We start from the raw sequence: 20,808 nt of genomic DNA, 5'->3' as shown, positions 1-20,808 counted from the left end.
CACACTGTCTTAGGAATGCACAAGGAAAGGAGGCAATAAGTGAGTCCCCTTGTTAGAAAGCATCAAGCAAAAATAGTTGTTTGTTATCCTCCTTTCCTATAAAAAATGACTCGATTGGAAGTTTGGAAAATCTGCATTAAGCTGCGTGAATTCTAAAGTTACGACCATTAGGTTCGATCTTGGCTGAAATATTAACCCTTAGTGTTTGGTTCACGCTAAGGTAACGTAAACGCAAAGGGAATCAGATTACAGTGTATTTAGTGGTGGAATGGGTGATTACCCTCTTTGTTTGGTTGCATTCTGGTAACGTAATCAGATTACGGTGTGGGTGTTGTATCTGATTACAGTGGGGGAGGAGGGGTAACAAGCTTGTATATATGTTATTTAGGTAAGGAATTAGATTACAGTGTAAATTGATTACAAACCGCCGCAACCAAACATATGTAATGGAATTCGTTACCTTCAGTAATCAGGTTACGTTACATTTGTGCCAACCAAACACCACCTTAGATCTTAACTACTATAGGTACGTATTACACGAGATGACGTCACTTTCACCAAAAGATGCCTTCTATGCAGTGATCAAAATTTCGACCTTTTTTATCACGACCGAAATTATTATTCATCCGAAGTATCGTCCTATTCACTGAAAGAATCCTTTTTTAACTCGAATTCTAGCTGAAATTTCGCTCATTTCTATGAGGTCCAAAAAAAGGTGAAAACGAAATTTAAAACCCTACGTGCCTCATAGGCGCGCCAAACCCAGCCTGTGTTGACGTGGCTCTGTCCGTGTGAAGTATGCGCACCTTTGGTAGCAACAAAAAATCTAAAGCAAAAAAATAATTTAAAATCCTGCTTCTGTATATGACATTGACATCTGTAGAATATATGTGAGTGGAAGTTTGGCTTCAGCAAACTTTGCTAGCTCTGATTAAATCACGCAAATCGGGTCGTCGTTGATGTTAGAAGTCTAATTCATGCTCCATTTTGTAAGGCACCACCATGTGTAGTTTACATTTAGTACAAATCAGCTTGATTCCATTTCCATGAGTTTGTAGGTTGTAACTTTCGGTCCGGCCACCTGTGGTGGTGTCGTCTTGCATGACGGACGGACGGATGGATGGATGGGCACCGGCCGCAGCAACGAAAGCTGCCGAACGTCCACCGCAAGGGGCCCTGGATGCCGCACGGAATCGCGCTTTCCACGGAAGCAAACCTGTCCGCTTCCACCGACCGCCTGATGCCATCGGCCCCTCCGGCCTGCATTTCCCATGCCCCATGCTACCTTCATCAGATCCCCAACTTTTCCTATCGTTGGCTTCTCGTCTTTTCAATCTCCCGATCGACTACCTGAGCAGAACAAACCTCTGTAGCATCATTATTTCAAACCATGTGACACTACCAATCTACCATGCATGCATGTTTATTTCTCTTTTTTGTGATAATAGTTTATTTAGGGTTAGCCATAGTACTTATAATGATCACAAAATCTAACTTTTCATATACATATAGAACCACATCTCATAAGTCCTGTCATTTCTTGGCTCTCCTCTTGGATGAATATTCCTATCATTGCTTGGCTCTCCTCCGATAAGTCCCGATCCAACCGGTCGCAAGTTGCCACTGAGCATGGTGGCGTTATAGTTCCAATCCAATCGGCCATACGTCATGTATGAGTTTGAATGTGCAGCCGCGTTGATGTTCCAATCCAACCAGCAGATTTTTAGTTTTCATTTTTTTTCTGACTGTGACCTCCCAGGATTATAGTCTTGTATTTTTCTCCTATATCAATAGAAACTCGCACTATTCTGTGCGGATCGTTTAAAAAAATATTCCTTTCAGGAATCTCTGCTCTCTAACAAAAACCTGTGGCCAATGCATGCGAAAAGCCTGCGTTTTCACATGCTTGTTTGTTAGGCCTCTTGGCATTTCTTGCCCACCTAATCCTCATAATCATCAACCAGTTTGTGTGTCTTCTAAAGAATGAGTTTACTATTGATCAGTTAGTTCGTATATTGTGTGCCATTGCTTGCCCTTAGTACATTGGACATGACTGAGCAACAGACATCTTGTTTATCATGAGAGAGATTGTTCAATAAAACTTCTGGCTCCGTGCTGACGTGAGCTCCACGAGTGATTATTCCCTTATCCAACATCCAAAAAGGCGTCTCATTTGACTGGATATATTTTTCGTTAAAGACTAGTAGTTTATGTAATTTGGACACGTTCAATGAATCCATTTAATTTGTTCCATGAGGATAAAAAAATAAGTTTTTATTGTTCGTACAATGAGAAAAATATTTTTTATACCTAGCAAGTTAGCAGCAAGCAACAGCTAGCTATGAAGAGCTGACATGGCTTCGTGCATGGAGGACACAACTTCGAACGAACTTGAATAGATATTTTTTTTCTCGTCAAAGGAAATTTTGTGCTTGATTTGGTGCGTCCAATTGTTGATCCACTACTGTTTCACATTTCTTTCAAGTGGACCCAGAAACAATGATTTTTTTCTAGTTGTAAGCAACAGCTACCAAGGCAGAGCTGACATGGCTTCATGCATGCAGGACACACAGCTTCTAATCAAGTTTGACCAGAAATCATTGGATAAACAACAACTGGGACAAAAATGAGTTTAAAAAGATTTGGTAGCGTGCAATGTGGCCTACGAGGTCATGAAATGTGCTGTGCTGCATATAGGTGTGGCCTAAGTACCTTGCAAAGGCCAATTTGAAAAGGCCATGAGGGAAAAGGTACTAAGAAATGAGGAATATGCTAGCTTTATGGTCAAAAGCCAGAAAATTCATGAATCTTCGCGACCAACCTAGTCCAGATCAAAGGACGAGAATTGACTGTTGATAAATGAGAGTAAAAAGAAATGCCGATAAAAAAAATGAAAGGTGCAAAAAAATGACCGATTATTTGGATGCATGGGAAAAAGAAAATGATTCAAACCAAGTATAACGACAGAACAATATTACTGAAAGGGAAATCTAGAAGGGAAGTAACAGGCGCGTCTTCAACCATGTGGAATCGGCATCCATATCTGTAGTGGCAAAAATCAAGGAGGAAGCAGGGACTAGTCCAGATGAAATTAAAGGATGAGAATTGAATGTTGAGAAATGAGAATAAAAAAATGCCGATAAAAAAATGAGAGGTGCACAAAATGACCAATTATTTGGATGCATGGGAAAAGAAAATGATTCAAACCAAGTATAATGATATTGTCTCTTACAGTGGGCCTGTATGTGTTTAGAACAATACTGAAAGGGAAATCTGCAAGGAAAGGAACAACCGCGTCTTCAACCACGTGGAATCGGCATCCATATCTGTAGTGGAAAAAAAATCAAGGAGGAAGCATGGCCTAGTCCAGATCAAATTAAAGGACGAGAATTGGATGTTGATAAATGAGAATAAAAAATACCGAAAATGAAAGGTGCACAAAAATGACCAATTATTTGGATGCATGGGAAAAAGAAAATGATTCAAATCAAGCATATTGTCTCCTACAGTGGGCCTGTATGTGTTTAGAGCGATACTGAAAGGGAAAAATGAATAGGCGCGTTTTCAACCATGTGGAATCAGCATCCATATATGTAATGGCAAAAATCAAGGAGGAAGCAAAGTCTAGATAGTAGCGGTAGATAGTAGCGGGGCTAAGGACCTAGCATTTTTATTAGCACGAGAGTAATTACTTGTAGCCCTATCAGCTAGCCGACTATACTCACCTTCTTTATCAATGCAATAGGTACAATCTCGTGCCCATGTTAAAAAAAAGTGTCATAACCTCATCACGAGAATCATTAGTTTTCTCTCTCTCCAAGTACGGTATTACTTCGCTTAATATTATTGCACATCCACAAATGTTTGTAAAACATCAATGTTTTTTAGTTTTGAGCATCAATTTCTAAAATTGAATTGATCATGTACAACTATCCACAATTTGTTTTAGTACGTAGAAATTTTGGTTTTCTCCCTAGAAGTCCTATCTAGAATTGATGGAACTACATGACGCGCTTTAGATTTGAACTCGAGAGGCGTGCCCGGTGTTAGCTATCACAAAGGTCTTCAGAATTTCCGGGCCACCCCAAACATGATGTTGGCGTTGAAGTCAGTCGCGTACTCACGTGCGCAGCGTGAAATCACGAGAAGATCGTCTCGAGAACACAGAAAATTCTCCCAGCCGGGCTGCACATCGGAGGGAGATAAAGAATTGATTGGGACGTGCAACAAGATGGTCTAACAAAGTTTATCTGGCAACTTTCACGTCTCGGGCGTCTAACACGCAGCTGTTTACCCTTGAATCCGGTAATTTTTGATAGCGTGCGCTTGCCAAGTAGAAATAAACAGCCTGTTCATTTCTAGAATAGCTATGCGACAGCTTGTACTGCATATTCAACAAAAAAAAGAGAGAGAGATCTATTTGGCTCTAAATGAAATTTTGGCTAATAGCATGTTCAAAAAATACTTTAAATTTGTATTATAGAAGCATTGTCCATCCTACCTTTGGTTCAAAATACCTGATGTTTAGGGTCGAGACGGCCTATAAAGTAGCCTTTGATTAACATATTCTATTAAAACATACCCCTTCATTCCAGGTAATTGGTCAGTTTAGCTTTGTATTAAGTCAAATCTCTCAAATTTTGACTTAGGTTATATGTTAATTTCTACCATATCAAACTAAGACGCTATGAATATATATATTTCATGGTGGATTTAATTTTAACTAATCTGGATGCTGTAGATGTTACTATTTTTTTCTGTGAATTTAAACATCTTGATGAAGGTACGTTTCATGTTGAACCTAGTACTAGTATCTATCTTACGTTGTCGATCTATGCCATTTTTTATATCGACAGTCAAAGTTTAAAATTTTGAACCAGCAGTCCTAAAACGACGTGTACATTGAACGAGAGACGAACAAACTAAATGTGTGCACGACGTTCATGTGTAAAACCCAAGGTATTGTCCTCTAAATCTTCCAAATACTAAAATAGAGCGCCCAAGGGAAAAAAATTCACTGACACAACCTAAAAGGAGCAGGGTGAGCGGAATCATCCGTACGGTTCAGACAATCGGCCGGCCTTTCCGGTGGTGACCACCAACCCCGGTTTCTACGAGAAATTTCGATATTTAACGTCGAATTCGGAAGCCTCGCTTCTTTTAACCCTCAATTTGTAATCCTTTCGAAATATAATATTTGATATGCGAATTGTTTCGATTTAAGGGATTTTCACTTCTTTTGTCTAGTTCTCTTGTTTTCCTTTTTTTTTTTTTCATTCTCAGGCCTAGTGAAAGGTCAAGTTTGCCCGTGCATCTCTTGCCTCCGCTGTCTCTCTCCGCCGGCCTCTCCATGGCTGCCGTCCGCTCTGCAGGAGCGACCTCACATGTTGCAGGCGTCCTTCTCGTCCTCGCGGAACCGCGGGTCTGCCGCAGCTTGTTCGGCGTGGCTCGCCGGCACCACGGCTTGAAGTTTGCTCGAGTTTGGAGGATCGCCGGCGCCGCGGCTTGAAGCTTGCTCGAGTTTGGTAGTGGAGTATGAGATTCATGAAACAAAGTGACATGATGAACCCAGATGTAAAACAAGTACAAAATAGCACGCACACACGATTTATTCACTACTCCACTCATACATGTTTTGCAATCTCTCTCATCACGAGTGTGTGTTCCTATTCAGTTGCGAGTCTGAACCTTCCCGACGATCAGTTGCGAGTCGAGCCGCCCGGCGCACGGACCAAGTGCGAACACCCCGCCGTCGAGTCCTTTCACCACGGTGTCGGCGTCCACCACGCCTTCGCGTCCCTTCACCACGACGCGGCGAGGACGGCTTTGGCGAAGAGGGCCGCCGGACTTTCGCCGTGGTGTCCGAGGTCCCGAGCTCCGGCGGCGGGGCCGCGGACGCCGACGGAATGACGGATCGACCCAGGACGGGAGCAGCGGGTCCAGGAACGGAGGGGTCAGGGGACGCAGACGGAGAGGGTGTGGACGGGGCGGAAGCCGTAGGAGGATCGCGCGAGCGCGGAGAGCACCGCGGGTGGAGGAAGCCGCCGTCTTTCCCCACGCCGGCGCACGCCGCCGTCTTCTGTTTTTTTTTTTATTATTGCTCCGTCTTCTGTTCTTGAGAGAGCGAGACTGCGAGAGAGGAACAGGAGATGGAGGCCGATGTGGTAGACTAGATTCAGGTACTGGCAACCCACTTCTAAACTTCAGATTCAGATAGGATGTTTGATACTAATTAGAAGTATTAAATATAGTCTAATTACAAAACTAATTGCACAGATAGAGTCTAATTCGCGAGACGAATTTATTAAGCCTAATTAGTCCATGATTTGATAATGTGGTGCTACGGTAACCATTTGCTAATGATGGATTAATTAGGCTTAATAGATTCGTATCGTGAATTAGTATAGGGGTTCTACAGTTAGTTTTATAATTAGCTCATGTTTAGTCCTCCTAATTAACGTCCGAACATCTGATATGACCCTCCTAAAGTTTAGTACCTCGTATCCAAACACCCCCACAATCAATCTAAAGAGATAAGGCAGGCAGGGATAGAGATGTCCATTCAGTTAGCTTGGAAAATGAAAAGAAATAGAGAAATTCATGAAATAGAGAAAAGGGGAGGAAATCCCAAATCAAAAGAATTTGCAATACGAGGTTGTATTTTGAAAGGCTTGTGAATCGAGGGTTAAAAGAGGTGAGGCATGCGAATTCGATGGAAAATATCAAAATTTCTCGGTTTTCTACTGCTCCCCTCCCGGCCGGCCTATCGATTATCCATTCAGGGTTGCAGGTGCAGGACTTGATGCAATGGACCAGCACACACGCTTGAGCGAGTCTGTACTCGCAGCACGGCCGCCGTCGTCGATGGATCCACGAGGACGACGGCGACACGCAAGCTGCCGATTGTTGGCTCCATCGCCGCCGCGGCTTTCCGCCTGCTCGCATGCCCCCGCCGGCCGGCTGCTACCTCTCAGTTAACCCCGGCGGCGCGCGTCAAACGTCTCGCTGTCCGAGTGTAAGATCAGCTGCAGTGAAAAGGGTAGGTACTCGCTTTCCTTAATCCCTTCTGGATTAAACTAACACGCATCTAGAATAACAAATGGTCTCGACTAGCTAGTTATCTCCTGATCCATCTTGGTCTACAGGGTAAAGCGTATGATGTGTTGGTGACTCGGTGTACCGTTCGCATGGTCGATTGCATCGGCGTGCCGGGCAGGGTGTCGAGCGAGACTGCGAGAGCCGATGCCCATGGAGGAGGACAGGAATTGAAGGGCCCTGCTCTGCTCAAGAACCAGCCGTGCCGTTCATGGCATCACGGATGGATCGCGCGTGATGAGATCGCGGTTGGCGGCTAGCCGGCGGACACGGAGCGAGGCAGCGAGCGACGCCGACCGATGGGCCGACGACGAATCGATCGACCTGCGGCTGTGGCGACGGCGGCGCGCGTTCTCTGTTTCTCCCACCCAACTGGCAACTTGGATGTTGTGGCCATGCATGTGGGGATGCTCTTATGAATGACAAACACACACACGCACGCACGCACAGACTTACACTACACGGCAGGGTAAATCTCGCTAGCTAGCTGGAGTGATGCGCATTGCAGCCTATCCGATCTAGCTAGGATTAAAGAAGAGCTCATTTCATCATTAAAAAAACTGATAGAAAAATTGGAACCGTGCTTTTCGATCTGACAGTTCTGAGGTTTTTAGCCAACCAATTAAAAGTTAAAACCATCTATCCATAGTACGTGACCAGAGCAGTGTAGGCAGTACCTGTCAGGCTGACAGAATTGGCAACTGCTACCGGCCGTATGCAAGGAGTATCTTGACCTGTTAAGGTTCCTCGAACTGTTATGCTAGCACTGTCAGGGCTGACACCATCGCTAACTAACGCTGATTCTGATAGGAGTATGCATGCATATACTATACGCTTCTTCTTTTGCTCTCTCACCAATTATGTGTTTTGGTCCGCAATTATGTGACTCTAATTTTCCAGGCTGTGTTAATTGTATGCGTATCAGTTGTTCTAGGGATAATCGTTTCATCAGGAAGAAGCTCAAAATTAGCAGGAAACATATCCAAAACTGAAAGCGGTAGGCTATTCAAGGTTCTGTGGCAAAAAGGTGGTAGTATTTTTCTAATAGAGAGAATAAGGATGTTTTTTTTTAAAAAAAAGGAAGAATAAGGATTTTTTTTGCGAGGGGAAGAATAAGGACGTGAGAAATGCCATTCTATATTATGGATCCTACCAGTTCAGGAGAGGGAAATGATTGTTCTAATTTTTTGTGTGAATGAAAACCATGTTATTCGTTTAGAAAAGTGCGTTTTTCCTCAGATTCTAGAGGCAAACGGAATCTAAGAATCCACCTCTGTTCTTCACGAAAACAATAAAATATATCACCGGCAGAAGTTAAAAAGGGAGCACTAGCTTTTGAACCAAGCTAATGTAATCTTAGATGCAGTGCAGCCATACGAGATTGTCCGTCTATCCGACCATGACACAGTGCATCCACTTTCGGTTTTCTGAATATTCTAGTGGATCCTAAATTCCCTTTGGTTCAACATTACTCGTTGACTCTGCCATATCACACCGACCAGTGGGACAAAATTCTGTGGGTACCCGCTGCCAGACTCTAGAGTAGGAATGCTGTAAGTTGCCAATTTATTAGATGGTATATTCATCACCTAATCCTATTATGGGGCGTTTGGTTTGAGAAACGGATCCATACCTCATCTTATTGCTCCTCACTTTTTTTTGTTTGGTTTGTGGAATGTAATGAGTTGATCACTTACCACCTCGTTCCTCACAAGCTAATAAATAGTATAATCATGAAGAATGGGATCATCACACTAAATTTTGTAAGATCAACTTATGATGGACAATCTCATCTAGGATGAAGTGATCGCTCAAACAAACACACCACGTATTGAATTTGCTCCTACCACGTATACAATGCTTTTTGAAGGTGTCAGTCACTCTCATCCAAGGGGGTTAGGCTAGGGTGGAGCCGCCCCAACTTTTGAGGGCAAACCAACAACGCCTTTAGCAAACAGCAAATCAACTAGCCACATGTAAACTTCCAACAAATTGTTTATTTTTCATCTGAAAATTAATGAATTGTTTGACAAAATCCAGGTTTAATAATTAGAAAAAAACTTGTACTTACGTACCCACCCACCGCCGCTTAAGAATAACCTTTCGTTACAATCCAATTTGATTTACTGATCTTTTATGGTAGCAATAGATTTGCTGGAGACCATTTACTTAGAGTTTCCCTCCATCTATTTTTATAAGGCATAGTGTGACTTGGCATGATCTTCCAAACAACACTTTGACCATTTATTTATCTTATATTACATTACTTATGATTATAAAATTATAATCATGGTACAATATATTTGATTACGAATCCAACCATGTAAAGTTTATATTATAAAAATAAAAAACTAATAGTCAAATTATTGGTCAAAATTGCAAAGTTTGGATCTTGATATGCGGGTGCGTCTTATACATAAAAAGGGAGGGAGTAATTGTATAAATATGGTACTACCTATTTTTGACAAAAAAACAATTGCTAAAAAGAATGAGATTAGAATAATCATATTATATACAGTATCCCATAACTTGATTGCCAATTCTGATTTATTGCATATCTGCAAACATTATAACCCATCAATTACCTACCAACAAGAATCCCTAGCCATTAGCACTACTCACCTCGTATAAAAGTAAAATACTACGGCCCCGTATCCATACGGCCATACGGGTATTGCTACGCGTACGCGCCAATTTAATTCTGCCACTCCCACCATTCCATTCCCCATTCGCCCCTTTGTTTTTGTCCGAAAGATACTGCTCCTCCATCACCAGCATCCCGCATTCTCCCGGCAATTAAAAACCCCGCCCCACCGCCCTTCTTCCTCCTCCTCCAAATCCGCCCGCCATTGCTTTCGCAGACGCCCCACGTCCCGTCCCGTCCCTCGCTGCTCGCCGGCGCCTCCGCTCCCACTCCCAGCCACCTTTTGCTCCGCCGGCCATGCTCTCCGGCTCGGCCGTGGCCACCGGAACCGCCTTGAGCCGACGTGTAGTGTAGCGCAGCGCGCACGGCGACGGACCGCCGGCGGGGACCCGCCGACCTATGCCCCCCGACGAGTCCGGCATTGGCTGACCCCCAAATGCCTCCTGCAGCTTGCTAGCCGCAGCCTGTACATACACACACGCATACGGACACACGCGCCGCGGCCGGAGGTTGAAGCCGCGCTTCCCCGCCGCCGTCGCGTCGCCGGAGAGGAGTTTTAGCCTCAAAGGCGTTGTTTTTCTTATCATTTTTGTAGCTTTTTCTTTCGTGATTTTCGGAGCGTCTTCTCGCGGCGTGCCGGCGGGATGGGAGTCGTGGACTTCTCGGTGCTGGGCGCGCTGCAGAAGGTCAGATCCTTCGTCGCCGGCCCCACGCCGGCGGAAGCCGCCGCCGCCGCCGCCGCCGCCGCCGACGGTCGCCCACCACACGCGACGCCGGGGTCGCGCAGCGGGGGGCCGTCTCCCGCGGACTCGCCGCCGCCCGCTGCGGTGAGATCCGGGGGCCGGCGCGCCATCGCCCTGCGCCGACAGATCTCCTCGCCGCAGCTGCTCCGCTGCCGCGCTGTCAGGTACTGTGTGCTACGCCTCCGTTTCCGTCGCCTTGGAAAAGCTGTACAGTACTTGCGTTTCAAGTTTTCATTTTGACTTGCTATGGAGGAAAAGGGAAAGGTGTTCTTTTTTTTTTCCAACCGGAAGGGAAAGGGGGAGATTAAGATTGCGTGGTGCTACCTGCTACGATTTGATTATCGAGTTACCTGAAAGTCTTTACCTTTTTTATTTGGGGTAAAACTTGGTCTTGAAGAAGACAGAATGAAATCTTGTGATTGGTATTTAAGTGGTGGTGGGATCAAGTATTTGTCACGGAAGTTTTGGCTTTTCATCCTGTTATTTTACAATTAGTCAACTATTCGGCTGAATTTCTGCTGAATTGGTTTTCGTGGATGCAGGCAAGGAGATGACGAGGACGACTATGAGCCCGGGGTTCAGTTTTTCACCACTGGGAATGACTTCTTACATGACTTTTCAGATACAGACTCTGTTAGTGTTAGTACCCCTAACGGGATCAACCAGTCCCTTACCCCAAGCCCCTTGGAGAGCCCGACTTGGATGGTGAAACAGAACGACAGCCCGCCAAGATCCAGGAAGAATGGCCGTTTCAGCCCAGATTCTCCTGGATATGGTACCAAGGCGAGTTTAGGATCTGATGGTCCTCTGGGACAGATGAATGATAGTGTCACTGACAGCGGTGGAGAAGGAAGCAAAACTCAGAATCCTGTCGATTTTGGTGCCAATATTTGGTGCCCACCACCACCAGAAGATGAGGGTGATGACATCGAATCAAGTTTATTTGGATTCGATGAGGAGGATGTTGCGGACTCAAGCGCGCTTCTTGTTCCTGGTAGCTTTAGTGCTAACAAAATAGCTGGTGTTGACGAGGTCACAAACATTGCTCAGAAAGAGGGTCTGAAGATTGCTGTGCTCGGTCATTTCCGAGCTCTTGTGGCTCAGTTACTGAAGGCAGAAGGCATCGATCCTGGAAATGATGATGGGTCCAAAAATTGGCTTGATATTGTCTCATCCTTAACTTGGCAAGCAGCAAGCTATGTGAGGCCAGATACCAAGAAAGGAGGCAGCATGGATCCTACTGATTATGTGAAGGTCAAATGTATAGCATCAGGGGATCCAATCGATAGGTGTGTTTTTATCAGTAGTTTTTTAGTTGACTATAATTTGCATGCTTATCATCACGATCATGTGGAACTGACGAGTTATTTCTTTTGTGCAGTAATTTTGTTAAAGGGGTTGTTTGCTCTAAGAATGTAAAACACAAACGCATGGTCTCTGAGCATAGAAATGCAAAATTACTCATTTTAGGGGGCGCACTTGAGTACCACAGGGTTCCTAATAAACTGGCATCTATTAACAGAATACTTGAACAGGTCTATGTCTCGTCATACTTTTGCTGCACATTTTGTTTGTTATGTTTCTGTCTTTACTGAAGAATTGCCCTTAATGCAGGAGAAGGAGCACATGAAAATGGTTGTTGGAAAGATCGCGTCCCGGCGACCTAATGTGGTGCTAGTTGAGAAAAGCGTCTCATCTTCTGCTCAGGAGCTCTTTCCAAAAGATATTTCGCTAGTTCTGAATGTTAAGAGGCCTCTTTTGGACAGGATATCAAGATGCACAGGGGCACAAATTGCCTCATCAGTTGACAGTATTTCTTCAGCAAGGCTAGGTCATTGTGAATTGTTCAAGGTGCAAAAGGTTATAGAATTCTCATCAGGTAAACAGACAAATAGGTTAAGCAAGACACTGATGTTCTTTGAAGGCTGCCCTTGGCGTTTGGGTTGCACGGTAATGATCCTTTTGCTTTTCCACGATCACCTGATTGGATGCACAGCTCATGTCATCAGCTAATACTAAATACTTCTTGTGACATATGTTAGGAAGATTACTAGCTGAACGGATGTATACAGTTGATATTCAATTTCTAGTTCTACTTTTGTAGCTAACACCATTGTTTATATCTTTGCGTCAATTCATGTAGGTTCTGCTGAGAGGGTCATGTCGGGAGGAACTAAAGAAGATTAAGCGTGCTGTACAACTTGCAGTCTTTGCTGCTTATCACCTTTCTCTTGAAACATCATTCTTTGCTGATGAAGGTGCAACACTTCCTAAATTTCCATCGAGACCTGTGGTAGTTGAGCCGGATATGAGAAACTCTACGGACAACAATTCTGCTGCAACGGCCACTGTTGGAATTCCTCATGGACGTAAACCAGAACAGGATAAACTCTCACAGGCTACTATGGTCAACATGATGTTTGAAAATATCTCTGTATCACCTAGTTCATTACCTTCACATGAGGAAGCACATGGGTTTGTGGGTGACTCTGAGCATACAGAAACTGAATATTCTGTTGATCATCTGAACTCTTGTGAACCTTGTCTATCCCGTGCAAATGATTCATGCAATGGGCATGAAACATCTCTATGTTCATTGGATCATGATTTGAGGATGCAACCTCAATATTTGCATAACTCTGCAAAGCTTATAGCTAAAGTTCACCATGATGAGCTTCCAGCAAGGAAGTATCAACAAGTGGATCATTGGAATAGCAAACTGTGTGATGAATATCACTCAGCAGACCAGCATGATCTGAAAGAATTTTCTGGTGAATACTTTCCTGGTACTGACAATCATCAGAGCATCTTAGTTTCTCTGTCAAGTACTTGTATCCCAAAAGGCTTGGTATGTGAGCGTTCCCAGCTTTTCCGCATCAAGTTTTATGGTAGTTTTGATAAGCCACTTGGGAGATATCTTCGGGAAGACTTATTTGATCAGGTGCATCCCATTTTCATCTTGAGTATGTACAGTCATGTTGGACGTTCTCATAATAGTTCTCTAAACCTAATGGTTTGTACTTTTTCATGATCACCAGGCATATCGTTGCCAGGCATGCAAAGAGCCATCGGAATCACATATCAGGTGCTATACTCACCAGCATGGTAGCTTAACAATCAGTGTTAGTAGGCTTCGATCTCGAAAGTTGCCTGGTGAACGTGATGGAAGGATATGGATGTGGCACAGGTGCCTCAAGTGCGAACCTAAGGATGGTGTGCCACCTGCCACACGAAGGATAATCATGTCAGATGCTGCCTGGGGTCTGTCGTTTGGGAAATTCCTGGAGCTAAGTTTCTCGAACCATGCTACTGCTAACCGAGTTGCAAGCTGTGGGCATTCACTCCAGAGGGACTGCCTTCGTTTCTATGGGTATGTGTCTGCTATAATCTTTGCAAACTCACATTGTTCAGTGCACCAATGAGACTTCAACATTTCATCTTAAAATTTCAGGTATGGAAACATGGTGGCATTCTTCAGATATTCTCCTGTTGACATTCTTTCAGTTAATCTTCCCCCATCAGTACTGGATTTCAATTGTCACAGTCCACAGGAGTGGCTGAAAAGGGTGGCAATTGAGGTGTGGTATTTTATCAAATTTATGGAAACTATGTTCATCCTATGCATCCTACACTCTGGTTTTAGCGTGAAGAACTCTAATGTACTCATGTTTTTTTTCTATAGATATTTGGCAAAATGGAATCCTTGCATGTGGAGGTATCTGAATTTCTTCACCGTACTGAAAAGAATATTGAAACTGAGGATGAACCGGTGAAGGAAGGTGTTCAAAGGCAGATTATTGAGATGAAGGATTTTCTTAAAATGGAAAGAAATGAATATGAGGTGACACAATCAGACTTTCCTGCTGTATTCTTGACTTTTATCAAGAGTTACAATGATTTTATGTTAATTTATTGTCCCTTTTCTTGCAGATTTTGCTTTTACCAGTCATAAGGGAGAGCAGTCACCCCATGCAGACATCAATTGATATTCTGGAGCTCAACCGCTTGAGGCGTGGTCTTCTTCTTGATGCCTACATTTGGGATCGGAGGCTGTGTCATTTAGACTCACTTCTTAAAACACACGGTCATGTTTCAAAGACCAGTTCTGATAATCTTGATATTCTCCTATACACCAGACTGAAAGAATGGAAAGCCAATTTTCTTCGTGGGGATATTGAGATTGGAAAATCTTTAGGAAGTCCAAGAAAATCATTGCTATCCAGAGAGGTCCACTTGAATGATAATGAATGCAGTGTTGCTGATACAAATTTGCAGACTTGTTTGGTGGGTCATCCTGTGGATGGTGCAGAGGATCTTGACAAAGTTTACAGCAAATTCAATGGACGAGAAAAAAGGTCTGTTACTGAACCTACTAATGGTATGGAACCTGTTGAGAGGTTACCCTCACTTGCATCCATGTTTTCTGATAATATTGACTTGGCATGGACTGGATCTAGTGATTTACAGTATGATCTTCCACAAGCTTTCACCAAAATTGATGAAAATGGATCCTTTAATTTGGACAGTCCAAACTACAAGAATGTAGTAACCCCTGTTAGAATTCACTCGTTTAGTTCTACTCTGGGTTTGCGCCAGAGAGAACGAACTGGATTAGCTCCAACTTCTTTGCATCTATCGTCATTCAAATCTGCTGAGTTCTTCGGAGATATGACAAGCATCCTGAAAGACCCAATGCCAAATATGCGAAGGGCCTGTTCTCAAAGGTCTCCTGGGGTCATAGAGAAATTAAATGTTGTTCTTGCTCGTACACCCACATATATCTCATCCGCTTCAAATATAATCGATGATGGGGCACGGCTGCTGTTACCCCAGATTGGATATGAAGACAATGTTGTTATTGCAGTATATGATGATGAGCCCACCAGTATTGTATCATATGCCATGACATCAGAAGAGTATGTACGACAAGTCACACGCAGACTGAATTCCAATTTGAGTTTTTCTCATCTGCAAAGCACTACTGAGTTCAGCAGCCATGGACTTGAGGGGTTCTCACCCTCACAAGAAGACCATTTGGATTCTAAGGGAACTCATTTTAAGTTTTCCTTTGATGATGAATCTCCGATTTCTCCAGATAAAACAAAGTTTTCTGTGGTTTGCTATTTTGAAAGGCATTTTGCTGCGCTCAGAAAGAAATGTTGTCCTAAGGATACTGATTACATACGTTCTCTAAGTCGCTGCAAGAGATGGAATGCACAAGGTGGAAAAAGCAATGTTTACTTTGCAAAGACGATGGATGAGAGGTTCATAATCAAACAAGTTACCAGGACAGAGCTAGAGTCTTTTGTAGAATTCGCTCCTCAGTACTTCAAGTATTTGATGGAATCCTTGACTTCTGGTAGCCCAACTTGCCTGGCCAAAATAGTCGGGTTATATCAGGTTTGTTTATATTCACTCTTTGCATCGTTTTATCCAACTGTAAAATGTAAAACATCACCCTGAATTCTATTTTGCCCCTTTTGCTTGAGTTCAGGTTAGTGTTAAGAGCTTGAAAGCTGGGAAAGAAGTAAAGATGGATCTTATGGTGATGGAGAATATTTTCTTCGAAAGGAAGATATCTAGGGTGTATGACTTAAAGGGTTCATTACGCTCACGCTATACATCCGGGGACAGCAAAGTCCTTTTGGATTCAAACCTCATAGAGGCATTGCATACTAAGCCTATATTTTTGGGGAGCAAGGCAAAGCGAAGATTGGAAAGAGCTGTCTGGAATGATACTTCATTTCTTGCGGTATGTGGTTATATATTATTTTGTGCCTACTGTTTAACCAATGCATTTGTATATTTAATTAAAAATTCCATGTTACCACGCTAGCATCAACTATACTCTGCCGCAATTTACTCTGTCTTAAATGATTGTTTTGGGACATTGCTGAAGAAACACTCTTTTTTTCTATGTTGATGCTATTTATGATATGGGTGCCCTGTTTTTAGTTTGGGCGTCATGGTGTAATACACTAGTACCACTACCGTCATGAGATAGGTTGCCTGACTTTTATCTTAGTTCACCTGGAGTGTTGTATTAAGTCACCTCGTTCCTTGCCTCCATTTGTACCTATTTCTGATGGTTGTAATTTGTTTTACTTTGCTTTACAGCTGGCGGATGTCATGGATTACTCGCTTCTTGTTGGGATTGATGAGGAAAAGAAAGAGCTCGTCATTGGCATCATCGACTACTTGCGCCAATACACCTGGGACAAACAGCTGGAGACATGGGTGAAGGCCTCAGGCATTCTTGGTGGCCCCAAGAACGAATCCCCTACCGTCATATCTCCAATGCAGTACAAGAAGAGATTCAGGAAAGCCATGTCCAAGTACTTCCTGACCGTCCCCGACCAGTGGTCCTCTTGACAACTAACATAACGATTGTTCGCCGAAATAACCAGACCATCAGAATCATCATCGCCCCCTTAGTACATGTCCAAAATTCTTTCTGTGCCTAGTGTGAGAGGGTTAGTCAAATTCAATTTGTACCCAGCACCATCTGTAGACATAGATGTTGGACCATCCTCCCCCTGGATACCAAGCATTGTCACTGCAGTGTCCAGCACCAGACAGAGGCTTGGTCCTTGTACATTACATCTGACATAGTTGAAAAAAAAGGTAAATTCGTCGACGAAATGCTGAAAATTCTTTGACGCCACGGTGTGTATGGTGACTGCTGCTACCTTCCTGGAGAACAATAACTCTTTCAAAGCTGTCGCTTGCAACTTAGACATCAGAGTGAATTGGCTTTGAAAAGGAGGGGAAGGACTCGATAGAACTTCCCATAAAAGGACGTCAGGCCACGGTATCAACAGCCCGGCATGATGCCGCGTCACTGAAAGCTACTTGCTGGTGTTTGGAGAGTGGTGACCGGCAGAGTTTTATGCGATGCAACCACATTCTTCTCCGTATCACTTTCATTGGGAGTAGGTGCAGCTATCACCTCCCCCGGGAGTCAAGAGGAAATTCATTCGATCAGGAACGAGTGCCTGACTGCTTGAGATCACCCTCAAGACGAAAGTTTTTTCAATAATCTATACCACTGAAGAAGATCTGGTGGTTTCCTAGGTATCAAACCACGAAACAGAGAATTGATCTCGCTTGACTGAAACGAAAGAACTTGCTTGGATCCTGCTTCTGAAACAAGCTCAAGTCTTCTATAAAAACAGACATGCAGTGCCCATATTTCTTCCTGTTGTGGTATTTTAGGGAGATCCTATGCGTTTGCTTTCTGATCTGACGGTTCTTGCTTTGTTAAAAAAAAAGTTAAATGGTTGCACAGAGGAATAAGAGATCTTCTTAAATTAAACAATATAAATTGTGATTCCCGTTTCTGGCATTGTAGCAGTGCCACAGTGAGCCATGCACAAAAACAATCCCCAGGGCTCAAGGGAGGAGCAAAGATGAATAGAATGACACTCCCAAATGGTTAGTTACAATGTTAGATCTCACAATTACATTTCTTCACGCAGCAACTGAGAGATCATTATGCATGGGATCCATCGGAGAGTCTCTCCAGCGGAGGAAGTAGTAGGTACAGCAGCACCCACACGATCTAACCCTGCCCAAATATTTGCACTTTTTAAATACTCCTTAGTTTTCAGTAGTGATTTCATGGCATATATTGTATATTTTTTGACCTATATATACTGCTATTTCTAAGCATAGGATTCCCAACACTATGATTGATGCCATCATCATCCAAAGTAGGATCAGAAAAAGAAATAGAATTCAAGTGTAGAGGCACAAGTGTGAGGTCACGCGTGCATGGGCGAAGGAGGGGGTTGGTGCTATCTGCAAGCTCGATCCAAGCGTGGTCAGCCGACCACGCCTGCGTTAGGAGCTCAGCAAACTGCACCCACAAGTCTAACCTAACCGAACGGAGACCTAAGCTACTCCAACAGGGAGCCATCTACTTCCCTTCGAAAGGTGTCGGTTCACAGGCCCTACAAAAATGCCCCACCCTTTCCTTCCTGCTGGATCCGGCATCCTTGCTTTGTACGTTACAGTGTTGTTGTAGCAGCCTTGACGTCTTCAGGTACAATATCTGAATAGCTTCTTCAGAGCATCGATTCATCAGGCTTGTAAATAAAATGCATGTGAAGATTCTTGTGTGTATGACTGATGATTACCTCCTGTTTTTGTGTTTCATATTTGCAGGTATCATGCGTATATGCCTCTTGCTGTTTGGGTTTTGGTAGAACTTGAGCTGCATCCTTGGGTGATGTGTGTGCTCCGTGCCGGGCTCCTTGTCAGGTAAACAGTCCTTCGTGTTTCGGCCTCGAATTCGTTGTCTGTTCGACCTCGCATCGGACTTGATCCCACGGTAAATTTTTGAGCTTCGGCGAAGGAGCTGAGGTCGGATAGGCAGCGAACTTGAGCGCCACAACAAAGGACTGTCTATTTGACAAGGCTAGGTATGGAACAAACATGCATCATATATCACTACAACCCTTCCATTTTTTCGACAAAGGATCGTCGTTACATCGAGTTGATACTTGATACAAAGTCCTTTTACCATCGTCTCATCGATTTGCAATTATTGTAATTCACATGACTTGAAATCATGTAAACTTCATGGGTTTTTACACGTAGCATGATGGCAATGCCATTTACGCTTTGGACACTCCTAGTACCTCAGAGATAGCTAGGCTCATCACTTGCAGCTCCAAAGTGGCATTGCAAGCAGTTTTATGTTAGTGTATATTAGTGATTATCATAAATTATTTATTTCAAATCATCTGCGATTAGAGACTATTGGTCTTTTCAGCTAATAAATTGTAAGAACAGGTAGAGAAACAATAATAGACTTTGTTCATGATTTTTCCTTTTGATTGACTGCGCAGCTCTCTTTTCATATACTCAGTTAATTAGCCGAAAAACTCTGTGAAAACTTGACTATATGTGTCACCAAGGCCAGAACTATTTCTATTTTATCTAAAAGGAAACTCCTAATTATCATAGACCAAGCCAGTGCAACCATCCATAGCAATTTTACTTTTCTCAAGGAACTGTAGTCCTACTCTAGCAGTCTAGCATAAGGGCACGGGTGTTGGTTAGGTACTTAAGGTGAGAAGGAATACATAAACAAATCGTCTTATTCTACGATATCGTCATGTATCTGACTAGTATTTTATTCTCTGTAGGGATTACAATATTGTCAACTATTTGTTCAAACTAAGCATATTTATGTATAGTTTCCCCATGATGCATGTAGAAGATGGCCTTTTATATGCAGGGCATCCTATAATAATCTGATATTGTGATATAATTAACATATATTACTTTGTAATTCTTAACCACTAACGGGGTGTTTGGTTCCACCTTGCTAAACTTTAGTTGCTAAAGTTTAGCAATTAGCTGCTAAACTGCCAAACATCCTTGCTAAAACTTGCTAAAGTTGAGTTGCTAAAGTTTAGCACTTTAGCAAGTTTTTTGTTGCTAAAACTTGCTAAAAGGTGGGCTGGACAACCTATACCCCTCATTTATTGCTGGTCTCCTCCCTCCTGCGCACCTTTAATAAGGGTAGATAGGTCTTTTTACAGCTCATTAAATGCCTTTTAGCAAGAGTATCCAAACAGCTTTTGCTAAAGTTTAGCAACTAAAGTTTAGCAATTTTTAGCAACTAAAGTTTAGCAAGAGGAACTAAACAGGCCCTAAATTTTTTATAAAACATTTCCACATATTATCATCAATACACTAGATGATGCCTAAGAGGATGGTGGCCACTCCCCTCACCCCCTATCCTATATGGCAACAAAACTAAGAGCATATTTGGTTTCAGAAGCAATCTTGCCTTACCTCACTTGCCTGAACCGGTGCCGGTGAGCCAAATTTACTCGTCCGGAGAAGCAAGCAAAATCCTTGCTAGTGCAAGCCCCAAGGAAGACTTGCTGACCATCCAAACATTTGCTGCTCTCCAATTTCTAGCTGAGTAAGGCTACACGGTGCATGGCAAAACTTCCAAATGGACCCTAATTAACCTCTATCTTTGTTTCATGCTTCACTATACTCAAGGCTTCTCTTAAAGTTGAACACTTTTCCGTTGAGTAAGTAGCAAGATCTTGATAGTAATTATTATTCACGCGTCAAAAGAAGTCCATCAAGCTTGTAATTAAGTTCAACACTTTTTTGTCAAGCAAATGGCGTGAGCATAATAGTAGTGGCATGTTGAAAGAAACTTGACAGGCTTGTAGGTAAGATGTGATCCAAGTTGTTTGTGCAATTGTGCTTATAGTAACAACTAACTAAAACACTAGTAACTATTATAAATTATTCATTAAATAGTTTAGAATATGAACACTACACATTGAAATCATC

At 43.0% G+C, this 20,808-nt stretch overlaps 1 protein-coding gene across 1 annotated transcript; it reads left to right on the top strand.

Annotated features, from left to right (window-relative positions):
- Nucleotides 1-9,895: 9,895 nt before the first annotated feature.
- On the top strand, nucleotides 9,896-17,141 carry LOC117859581 (putative 1-phosphatidylinositol-3-phosphate 5-kinase FAB1C). Its single transcript, XM_034742715.2, has 11 exons — nucleotides 9,896-10,646; nucleotides 11,025-11,771; nucleotides 11,864-12,017; nucleotides 12,097-12,432; nucleotides 12,626-13,423; nucleotides 13,521-13,852; nucleotides 13,934-14,060; nucleotides 14,165-14,323; nucleotides 14,413-15,882; nucleotides 15,977-16,234; nucleotides 16,600-17,141. Exons 1-11 carry the CDS (start codon nucleotides 10,384-10,386, stop codon nucleotides 16,852-16,854), a joined length of 4,899 nt encoding a protein of 1,632 aa, XP_034598606.1. The 5' UTR covers nucleotides 9,896-10,383; the 3' UTR covers nucleotides 16,855-17,141.
- Nucleotides 17,142-20,808: the final 3,667 nt, after the last annotated feature.

This window comes from Setaria viridis, chromosome 6 (assembly GCF_005286985.2).
Source record: "Setaria viridis chromosome 6, Setaria_viridis_v4.0, whole genome shotgun sequence".
Taxonomy (NCBI): Eukaryota; Viridiplantae; Streptophyta; class Magnoliopsida; order Poales; family Poaceae; genus Setaria; species Setaria viridis.
This window is presented reverse-complemented; position numbering and strand designations above follow the sequence as displayed.